The 12,086-nt window shown below is 36.1% G+C and overlaps 1 protein-coding gene across 2 annotated transcripts in view; it reads right to left on the bottom strand.

Annotated features, from left to right (window-relative positions):
• Nucleotides 1-773: 773 nt before the first annotated feature.
• The window catches only part of MYOF (myoferlin), a 157,902-nt gene continuing 146,589 nt past the window's right edge, over nt 774-12,086 (bottom strand). For both annotated transcript variants that reach the window (XM_074233352.1, XM_074233353.1), the window contains 6 exons: nt 11,165-11,306; nt 7,387-7,486; nt 4,915-5,105; nt 3,311-3,420; nt 2,805-2,952; nt 774-1,350 (listed from right to left, as the gene is read on the bottom strand). In XM_074233352.1, the coding sequence (XP_074089453.1) occupies nt 1,309-1,350; nt 2,805-2,952; nt 3,311-3,420; nt 4,915-5,105; nt 7,387-7,486; nt 11,165-11,306 (733 nt within the window). In that variant the 3' untranslated portion in view covers nt 774-1,308. The remainder of the gene's footprint in view (nt 1,351-2,804; nt 2,953-3,310; nt 3,421-4,914; nt 5,106-7,386; nt 7,487-11,164; nt 11,307-12,086) is intronic.

Raw genomic sequence — 12,086 nt, 5'->3', positions numbered from 1 at the left:
TTTTTCCAGTCTTGTTTAATTCGTTATGACTTTTGATTGGGAGGTGGGGGGAGGGGATTTGGCAAGGATCCTAAAGTGGTTTGCCATCTCTTTCTCTAGCTCATTTGACAGATGAGGAATTGAGGTAAATAGGGTTCAGTGACCTACCAGGGTCACACATGTGATGCCAGATTTGAAATCAGGAAGATGAGTCTTCCTGACTCCAGGCCTAGTGCTTTATCCAGTGCCATCCAGCTGCTCCAACTTGTCTCTGCTTGGAGACAGACCTCTAATGAGGAGTTTACCACCTCCTGAGGCAAATCATCCCACTTGTGATGAGCACTTGTGAAGGCTAACCTCAGAGTTAGGAAGCCTTGGACCCAAGTCTCCCCCTTGGACACATACTTTAGGCAACTCTGTATATGTCACTTAACATCTGAGGCAAGGTAATAACCTACACTGGTAGAATACCTCCAATGTATGAACTCCCAACACTGAGGAGGTGCAGGTCCCATCCAGTGCTGGGAGTCAGGGTGGGGAAGGAGGAAGAAGAAATGGGACTTTTTGAAAATTAAACTGGTGGTTTTGTGAAAGATGGAGTGCAAGTCCAAATGCATACCAACATCTTTCCTGGGTCTTCAATCTTGAACAACCTGTTTTCAGGTTATTTAAGAGTGAAGACCCAGGATAAGTTATTTTTTAAAAGAAATGTTTATATCTTAAAAAAAGGTAGCATTTCACTCTTTGAAATCTCCAATGTGCCCACCCCCCCATAACAATAACAACAACTCACAAAGTTGAAACATTTATATTTGGTTTCCTTGTGGATATTAGTCTGAGCACCACAAAGTTTATGCAGAGGACACAGGAAGATGGTTTGCTTTAGAAATAAGAATGTTGTTCTGGCTCTTTGTACTTATCATCCCTTGCAGATGTCAAAGAAATAACAAAGTATTTTCATGAAGTCAAATGGCTATGTTTTCCAACTTTAGCAGTAACCATTTTAGAACTACATGTGAAAAGTGAAAAAAAATTATAACAAAAATGTGATTCTTTTAAAAAATAATGGAACCAGCCACCTGAATATTTTTTTAATAAAAAATACAGTTTAAAAAGTTGAAATATAGTATTTGAACACTTGAAAAGGCTATATTGGTAGTCAATGACTTCCATTTGTCCTGATCCCTTGAAGTTTAATGACCTCATGTCAAATATCTACTGTTTTTATTTCAGTAGGCACAGAAGTGACTAAAGAACAGTTGTGAATTTGGTCCATGGTATGAAGGCAGAGTACCCCATTGCTACTGGGTATTAAAAATGTCTTCTTTTTTATTTTGCATTTGGTCTCACAATCTTCATTGATAAATAGTTCTGAAATGAAAACAGAAACAAAAAAATTCCAGATTACTGGAAATAGCAAAACATGTAGCAGGTGGTGTATAATGTAGGTTATTTTAATATTCAAAAGATTTGTGATTTTGTCATCATGGGAAATTCCCATTCTGATAATTTCCTCTTTTGACACAGATCACAACAGTTTATGATTTAACAACCTGATAAATTTGGGGGCATAATCAGAAGCATATGGAGATAAAAAATGAATTATCACATAGCTAAGGTCATAAAGCGAGTAAACATCATGAACCTAGGTTATCCAGAATCTAAGTTCAGCCCTTGATCCACTATATGACAACACCTTTGCAGACTGCCTTAAATGGGTCATTAGCAGTCAGTATGGATCAGATTATAATTAAAGATTATAATTAAATTGGAAGCTGTTAGACTGGATTATGAGAATATCACAATGGAAAACTGGGAACAAAAGTTCAAGTTTTAGAATTATATAAATATCCTCCTAAACAAGAAATAACATGCCCAATTCAAACATATGTTGAATGCTTACTAAATGTAACATGTGATGCTTGGCCCAGGGTTACATAAGACATGATTAGGTGTTTACAGTCTAGCAAGGAATTCAGAAATACATATATATATATATATATATATATATATATATATATCTCGATGATATCACAAAGTCTTTGATGAGTTTCAGGTAAGTGGTACAACCTTACATCACATATAGAGGGGGGAGAAGTAAGGAGGGAAGGATCGAGGCAGAGAAGGGAAGGAAAGGAAGGAAGGAAAGGAATGAGGAAGGGAGGAAATAAGCATTTATTTAATTAGTGCCTGTTATATGTCAGACATAGCTGTGCTAAGCACTTTACAAAATAATCTCACAACAACCCTGGAAGTTAGATGCTATAATTACTCTCATTTTATAGTTGAGGAAACTGAGGCAGGCAGTGACTGAGTAATTTGCCCAGGATCACGTAGCTAGTAAGTGTCTGGAGCCAGATTTGAACTCATATGTTCCCGACTCTAGGACCAGTGCTCTAAGTATCTTGCTGATCTTAAAAGGAGGCAGGGAGAGAAAGAAGAAAGGAAGAAAAGAGGGAAGGAAGGAAAGAAAAGAAGAATGGAGGGAGGGATTTATAAGCATTAGACTTAAAGTGAAAAGCCCTAGGTCTGAGTCCTGGTTCTGTCACTTGCTAATTTCTATAATCTTGAGCAAGTTATGTAAACAACCTTTGCTTTAGTGTCTTTCCCTATAAAATGGGCAGGGTGATATCTACCCTTCTTATCTCATAGTATTGTGGAGAGTAACAAATTAGATCTTATATATGATGCTTTGTAGTTATAGTGTTATATAAACTCCAATAGCATAATTTTTATAGTTCTCATTCAATGGCAATAGAGATTAGTGTAATTATCAGAAAAGTGATGGATTCCACCACTCAACGAGAGCTATAAAAGTAACCTACCGGGAGAGAATAAAGAAGCACTGCTATGAACAGCAACAATACCAGCAGGATGAGCAAGCCGATGATGACCCATTTAAACCGACGCCACACGATGAATTTCATTGTCTTGCATGGGTTGGTGAACCAAAGGAAGGAAGTTTCTGGTCGACTATATTTTGACAGAAGCAAAATGACTCACATGAAGCCCAAGTAATTAAGTACTTTCATCTCAGAATAGGAAAGCTACTGTTCAACTAATAACTCATTCTATTCATGGAATGAAGGTAACATTCTAATCTTAACAGACACACACATGGAAGTTTCTAATGATCCAGGAGACAAATGGAACTCTGCTTCCATGACAAGGTAAAGAATGGATAGAAGCAAACCAAGCCATTATTCCTCCTAGCAAATTAATTAGAATGGCAGAGAGTTAGTTCAATTTAGCAATTTGTCAACAAGAATTTTCCAACTTTTAGGCAGGTTAAGATGCCAGAAAGACAATAAGAACAAAGAGAGCAGCTTACTTTGGTGGCTCTAGTTTGGGGTTCATATTAGGCTCATCCCTTCCTTTTCCAGCTGGTCTTTCATCAACTTCTTTCTCATTGAGGACTTCCAGAGTCATTTCCACTTTACCCTTCAGTAAATCAAAACAGGGTAAACACATGACATCAAATGTTGAAAAATATTTCATTTAAGTTGAAAAAAATTGTTTCTTGTAATATATTTAGATCAACTAAAATTGTGCTTAAGAGTTTCAGTCAAATTTTCTCATTTTTGTGGGAATTCAAGACTTCTCTGCTTCTTATGCTCTCTTCTCTTTTACCTGCTTTTCTTCCCTGCCTAAGCATTCTCTCTTTCCTTCCACCACAGGTTTGATTATTTCCAAAATGTATGGTATGTGAGTTTTGTTTAAGGTACAGTCTAGTCAGAAGACAGATGTATAGACCAGACTTAACCAGGTAAAGATACCAAACAAGGAGTCAGGAGACCTGGGTCTTGGGCCTGTTCTTGCTTCTAACTAGCCATGGAAAAAATGACTTAAAGCTCTCTAAATTTCAATTTCATCACCCATAAAATGAGCCCAACCCAAAATGGGTTAGAGCATGTTAAAAATCTCTTCTGGCTTTTCTGGCATATGGTATCAGTATCTCAACTTGTATCTCCAGAATTATAATATTATAATTAATAACCAGTAATGTTGAGTCATTTCAGTCATGTCTGACACTTCATGACTCTCTTCTGAGGGGATTTTCTTAGCAAAAATATTGGATGCCATTTCCTTCTTCAGCTCATTTTACAGATGAGGAAACTGAGGCTAATAGGGTTAAATGATTTGTCCGGTTTCACATAGCTAGTTAAGTGTCTTGAGCTTGAATTTTAACTCTGACTTCAGGCCTGACTCTATCTACTATTTCACCCAGTTGCCTAATAATTAATAAAACAGCAGCTATATATTTATATTATATATATAAATATAATACATAAGGGCATATAAACACATAAATATAAGATACTATATATAATTTTGGAGACACTCTATTTGTGTGAGAATGTATATATATATATGTGTGTGTGTATATATATATCTATATATGTATGTGTATATATCTATATCTATATATGTATGTGTGTGTATATATTATGTTCCAAAAATAATATATACATATACTACATAGGTGTATGCATACATATATAATAGAATTATATGGGGTATAGAACATATATATATGTATATGTAAGAAATTTATGTGTGGGATGTGTATGTGTATATATACTTTTGAAATAGCCTGTATAAAACCTCCCAGATCAGACAATTCTGAGATGTGAAATTCTGTTTCTTTTTGTATACAATTCACTGGAGCTATCAATCCATTAGTCAGTCTTCCCCTGATGAGGTCCTGTGATTTGTGCTGTGTTACTTTTAACTCCTATTCTTCAAGCAGTCTAAAAATTAATATCAATCTTGTGGCCTTTTATTGCTTTGAGCTCCAAAAGCATTGGTTCCCCTTAGGTAAATACTTTCTTATCCTCTGATTCAATATGACTCTGGGTGTTCCAAACCCCTTACATCAATGAAATATCAGTGAAGAAATGGAGAAAATAATTCCCAACCAAAAAATACTCATACAGTCATCACACGTGTGCCATCTTTATCTGCATAGCATGGCCACCATCCTTTCATGGACTTCTGTTCAAAGAGTGAGGCTGTCTTTGATTTGAAGGGGTTCATTGTCTTGTAGTCTGGAATCATGTCCAATCTGCATTTTTCTGATGACTTTGCAGGGATAATTGTATTATGTAAATCAAGTTCCAGAAAGCCTAGAAACAAACCAAAAAAATGAAGAAAAGGGAGTTTAAAATAGTTAACTGTTTTCAAAGGAACTGCTGAGAGACAGAGATGAATCTTGAGTGGACAATGGCAAAAGAAGACAATAGAACACTTGTAAATTTCTTGAGTTCTTTATAGATATGATGCAAAATGGGAGGTCTCATTGACTTAGCTGTCTATTAGTCAACTTGTCACATAGAGAAGTGTGGTTCTTACATCTCCAGGCATAGAGGCAATGATTTAGGTAGCGGTTGAACTGGTTGACCTCTAACGTCCCTAAGATTTTATGATTCTTTGCTTTATGGGTCTCAGACAAATGAACATCTGCAGACAAAAGCTCTATTGGGTTGAGTGCCCTTGGACTGGGCATGCAGTTTGTGTTGCCCTCAATGGAGAGGTCATTTGTCCGTGTGAGGGCATCTGTAGCTCAGTATACTGACACCCTAAAGAGACACTCAACCATAAATTCCTCTGAGTATTAGATTAACTTTAAGAATTTGAGAATGAATGTTAACTACTCCTCCAATTCCTACTAGGAACAAGAGAACCACAAGCAAAGATGCATATTTTATACTCCATGACATGAAATATGCACCTTTGGGTGTCACTATTATTTTGATATTTCTCTTATGCTTGTCAATCCATCCATGGTGCCATGTTCTTGTTTTTTTTTTTTAAATAAGAGAAACAGTTCTCCTCAGACAGACACATGGCCCATTTGTCAATTTATCGAGAATTTTCCATTTGTAACTATTTTTGAATTTCATAAAGATAAGAACAAAGTGAATAACTTAGTTTGGTGGGCCCAGTACCTAGTATTATGTCTCTAAAGGATATACTGTGATAGAGTTTGATAGTTCCTCTTTGTGATGATTTAACTTAAAAATTTCCCTTTCTAGTCTCTTATAGAGACAGTGAGATGGAGCAATTCCAGGGCTGATCTCAGGGTTTAAAAAGCTCTGGATCCATACCCAACTTCTGACACATACTGGGTAGCCGTGGGCAAGTTGCTTGAACTTTCAACACCCTAGCCAACTCACTAAGACTATAAATTGCCCATCTACCGTCCTGAAGGTAGTTCCTACTCAGGGAATTTTCCTACAATGATAATATCACAAATCTGAACCACAATAAAAAGTAGCAATAATCCAAGTATTTGTTTAAATCCTTCATGAACCTATTTTCATTTTTCTGTTTGTCTAATCTTTCAGGATTAATAAGTTTACTGACTGATTTGATTGTAGTACTAATACTAATAATATAAACATATGCTTGTCATAATAGAGTATAGTAGATAAGAGTTCTGGGCTGAAATTGAGAAGACCCAAATTCAAATTCAGCCTCAGACATTTATTAGCTGCATGGCTCTAGGCAAATCACTTAAACTCTATTTGACTCAATTTCCTCATCTGAAAAATAGAGATAAGAATAGAAACTACCTTGCAGGGTTATTATGAGGATCAAATAGCAAGATATCTATAAAAAGTGCAGCTGGAACATAGAAAGCATTAGATCAATGCTTCTTTCCTTACCTGAATACACTTCAAAAGATCTATGATTTCATTAATGGGCATACTCTTCACTAAGCAGATGATCTTGAGCCACTATGCCTCCCCCCCCAAAAAAAAAAATCATCAGCATTCTGATGATGAATCTCCAGAATTTAGCAAGGCATTTTCCCAGATGACAAACTCATGAGTCTATAGTGCCATTTTCAAATCCTTTCCTACTTGGTAGGACCTGGCATAACTTGTTATCCATTGGCATTGCCTTTGAGAAGCCAGGTTTACTTTTGTGATATGATAAATGCCAGAGGAAGACATGAGGGAAAGTGGAAACTTAGTACTTCTTCTTAGATATCCATGAAAGGCAGCATGGTAAATTGAAAATCATTTGTTAGGATTTTACCATGGGCAATTTTGGTGGCACAGTGAATAGAGCACCCCACCTGGAGTCAGGAAGGGCCGAGTTCAAATGTGACTGCAGATATTTACTAGCTATGTGACCTTGGGCAAGTCACTCAAGACTGTCTCAATTTCTTAATCTATATAACAAACTGAAAGAGGAAATGGCAAATTGCTCCAGTATCTTTGCAAAGAAAACCCCAAATGGAATAAAAAAGAATCAGATATAACTGAAAATTATTGAACAGCAATAATTCTAAGGATATAATATCTGCTAAGGACTGTGCTAACTCCTAGGGATACAACTGGAAAAGTTCTTATTTTCAAGGAGCCCACATGATAATAGGAGACAATTTATAAGACATACCCAAGTAGTCATCTAAAGAAAACTTGTCATTGTCCCATATCTGAATGATGAGTCTGGGAGGAACTCGAAATTCAGTCTGGTCAATACTCCAGAAATGCTCCTAGAGGGAAAATAGAAACAAACAGGAATTAAAACCAAGAAATTTAAGAACCTTCAATTCCACTCATTCTTTATAAAATCATAAGCCCAGAGAGCTAGAACTGGAAGGAACCTTGGCAGTCAATTGATACGACTTTCTCATTTTACAGATGAGGAAACAAGCTGAGGGAGTTGATGTGACTTGCCCAGGATAATTACCCACAGGTAGCAAATGATGGAGCCAGAATCTGAACTCAGTCTGGATTAATACAAAGCCAGGGTACTTCCCCCAGTGTCACACTATTCCTTCTCACCTCCCTTCAAAGTTAATGAGATGTGGGACAATGTTTTTTCTCTTTATTAGAGAGATAGATACTATTCTCCCATTACTTGCTACCTCTTCCTTCATCAGGTATTCTATGGGATGACCAGACTACTCAGGAAAGTAACCAGTCATTTTGTGACAAAGCAGGTGGCTCTCAAACAGAAGCTCCTATTCAAGCTTCTTCACCTAAATTTCCATTACCTGCTCACCTCCTAATTATTCTTTCTTCCTATCCCCCTTTCCAGTAGAAGGGAATCAGGGTACAAATGGGAGTTCAGGTTTGGTTAGTTTAAGTCCTTCATGCTGGAAGAGGACCAAAATGACATAACTATGGAATTAAAGGTTATTGCCTCACAGAATTATCCCAGAAGGGTTCTGAGAAGAAGACAGCACAGAGCAATAGGAGTACCTGACTTCAAACCAAGATTTGAATAATTCTGGTTCAGAAATAAAAAACTGAGTCTTACAGAAGTGAAGTAACCTGGCCACGGTCACATCATTTGTTTATGACAGGTCTTCTGAAACCCAATGTGGAGTTCTTCCCATCATACCACAATAGCTTACTTTGAAGCATTCATCAGACTCTTCCAAGTTTAGCCCAATTTGTTTCTCTTTCAGTTGGCTTTATCTTAGTCCAACTCGTGTCATCATTGTATCCAGTTTTCTTTTGTTTTTTCCCACATCTAGATGAAGCTGAGCTTTTTTGTATATCTCACCTCTCTTAAGAAAAAGCTAGATGACATTGCAGATAGAGCACTGTGTCCGGAATCAGGAAGACCTGAATTCAAATCCAGCCTCAGGCAATTTTAATAGTGTGATGTCTGCCTCAGTTTCCCAAAATGTAAAATGGGGAATATTGCAACTACTTTACAGAATTGATGTGAGGGCCAAATGAGATATTTGTAAAGTACTTATAAGCATAATGCCTGGTAAATAGTAAGTATTTGATAAATGCTTCCTTTTGAAAAAGTTTTTAGAGAAGCAGGATTCCTTTCTGTTTTGGCCTCAAATCTAACCCTCAGCTATTGAAACCTATCTTTTTTATTTTCCACAATGATATGAATCCATTTTCATTGTTATTCCTTGCACTCTACTCTTTAAAAAAATTTTTTCCCAATTACATGTAAAGAGAATTTTTTTTTTAGGTTTTTGCAAGGCAAACAGGGTTAAGTGGCTTGCCCAAGGCCACACAGCTAGGTAATTATTAAGTGTCTGAGACTAGATTTGAACCCAGGTACTCCTGACTCCAAGGCCGGTACTTTATCCACTGCGCCACCTAGCCACCCCTCCACTGCGCCACCTAGTCACCCCGAGAATTTTTAATATTCAATTTTTTAAAGCTAAATTTTAAAGCTTCTTCTTCCCTTCTTCATCTTCCTCTTCCCTGAGATGGTAAGGAAATTGATAAAGATTATACATGTACAATCATGCAGACCACATTTCTGTATTAGTCATGTTGTTAAAAAAGACAGACCAAAAGAAGATTAAAAAAAAAGAGGGGGGAAGAAAGCACTCACACACAAAATGCAAAAAGTAGTAAGATTCAATATGCATTCAAACTCTATCAGTTCTTTCTTTGGAGACAGATTGCGTTTTTTGTCATGAATCCTTTGAAGTTATCTTAGATCACTGAATTACTGAGAACAGCTAAATTATTTATGGTTGATCATTATACAAAATTGCTGTTACTGCGTGCAGTGGTCATCTGATGTATCAGTTTGTGTACATCTTTCCAAGGTTTTCTGAAATCAGACTACTCACCATTTCTTATAGCACAATAATATTCTATTATAACCATATACCACAACTTGTTTGGTCATTCTCCAATTGAAGGACATCCCCTCAATTTCCAATTCTTTGCCACCATAAAAAGAGCTGTTATAAGTATTTTTGTGCAAATAAGTCCTTCCCTTCACCTTCCCTTCCCTCCTCCCTACCTTGTTTTTTTTTTTTGTTTGTTTTTAAATCTCTTTGTGATATGAACCTAGTAGAGAAATTGCTGGATCAAAGAGCATACAGTTTTATAACTCTTTGGGCATACTTTCAAATTGCTCTCCAGAATGATTGGAACATTTTATAACTACACCAACAATACATTAGTGCCCCAATTTTCTCACATCTTTTGCAATATTTATCATTTTCCTTTTCTGTCATAATAATTGACTTAATAGGTGCAAGACAGTACCTTAGAGTTGTTTTAATTTGCATTTTTCTAATCAATAATGATTTAGAACGTTTTGTTTGGCTTTTGCTAGGCAGTGGGGTTAAGCGACTTGCCCAAGATCTCACAACTAGGTAATTATTAAGTGTCTGAGATAATATTTGAACTCAGGTCCTCCTGACTCCCGCGCCTATGTTCTATCCACTGTGCCACCTAGCTGCCCCCAGAGCATTTTTCTTTAGGGCTATAGACAGCTTTGATTTCTTCTGAAAACTACCCGTCCATATCCTTTGACCATTTAGCAAATGGGGAATGACTTGTATTCTTACAAATTTGCCACTATTCTCTATATATTTTGGCATATTTGCTGTAACAATTGTTTCCCAGCTTTCTTCTTTTCTTCTAATCTTGGTTGCAATCGGTTTTAGTTGTGTAAAAGCTTTTTAATTCAATATAATCAGTTATCCATTTTACTTTTCATTATGGTCTCTATCTCTTATATGATCGTAAAATCTTCCCTTCGCCATGGATCTGACAGGTAAACTATTCCTTGCTCTCCTAATTTGCCTATGGTATCACCCTTTATGTCTAAATCATGTATTCATTTTGGCATAATGTGTGAGATGTTGGTCTATACCTAATTTCTGTCATTATATTTTTCAATTTCAATTTTTTCAAAGTTTTTGTCAAATGGTGAGCTCTTGTTCTCGAAGCTGGGTTTATGAGATATTAGATTACTATGGACATTTGCTATCATGTATCTAATTGATTTCATTCACCCACCACTCTATTTCTTAGCCCATACTAGATAAATTGTGTTAACTGCCACCTTATGAAATGGTTTGATATTTGGTATGGCTGGGTCACCTTCCTTCACATTTTTTTTTCATTAATTCCCTTGATATTCTTGACCTTTTGTTTTTCTGGATGAATTTCATTATTATTTTTTCCTAGCTTTATAAGATAATTTTTTAGTAGTGTGATTTATGGTACTGGCCTAAGGTAATACAGGCGGTAAATAGTAGAATGGGGCACTGTCAGAACCTTAGTCCCTAAACTATTACATAAAAGAAAGGGCTTGGACTGAAGAGTTCATCTTTAAGGTTCCTTCCAGATTGAAATGCTTTGATCCTATAGTCTTTAAGATCAAAGTTCAAAGTTACTTGGATTATAAAGCCCTGTGACATTCAATTGTGGCATGTTTTCAAACTTACTTTTTTAGAAACAATACAGAGTTGTTCAGCGGGCAGGTATTCAAAAGGGAAAATAAATCTCCAGTTAAAATTCCCTTCACCATCCAGTGACCTGTAATGGACATCTGTCTTCTGCTTATTTTCTTCATTCCCAGGAATCCAGCTGAAAATAATGTATGAAAAGATTATGTGTGTTCCAGGATATTACTTCAAATTTTAGTCTTGGTTATAAAATAGGAGCCTGGAATTTATATACAAAATGAAAACAATTAGTATGCGTTTCTCAATTACCTTTCAGGAATTTACTGAATTAGCAGTTAAAAATAGGCAGTGGAAGCAACAGGGTATCTAATAGGAGTTTTAACCAAATAAAACAATTTATTTAAAACAAAAAGCACCATATCCTTTAGCCTTTTGTTTAAAAGCAAAAAAGATAAAAGTTTGGAATGGCAAATACAAAATGTCATTTATTTTAGATGTATTATTGTTTAATACTTGTAATTTCACTCCCCATAAAGGTGACTAAGAAGTACAATCATAATTTGAAAGCCAGAAGGAAACTTATAGTTCAATTCTCTCTTTTTCACAGATGGGGAATGGCATGGAGAGGATAAATAATTTTTCTTGAGCTACAGTTAGTAAATATCTGAGATGGGATTTCAATGCATCTGACTCTAAATCTGGAGCTCAATCAATTATTTCACTTGGCTGTCATTGCTAATAGTGACTGATTATCTCTACAAAACATTTTATATTTGTTTCCTATCTTTGTGTTTGCCACCCCCCACTACTTTTAACATTTTTCCCTTTCTTCAAGGCTTCATTCATAGATCTCCTCTAGGAGTCATTCCTTGATATCTCCAGGTTGAAACTGCTCCAGATCTACAGAGTAAGAGACTAGTTAGTTAATCTGAGTGCCCCCAGGTAATTCTCTAGGACACTA

This window comes from Macrotis lagotis, chromosome 4, assembly GCF_037893015.1.
Source record: "Macrotis lagotis isolate mMagLag1 chromosome 4, bilby.v1.9.chrom.fasta, whole genome shotgun sequence".
Lineage (NCBI taxonomy): Eukaryota > Metazoa > Chordata > Mammalia > Peramelemorphia > Peramelidae > Macrotis > Macrotis lagotis.
The sequence above is the reverse complement of the archived record's forward strand: the minus strand, read 5'-3'. Positions and strand labels throughout refer to the sequence as shown.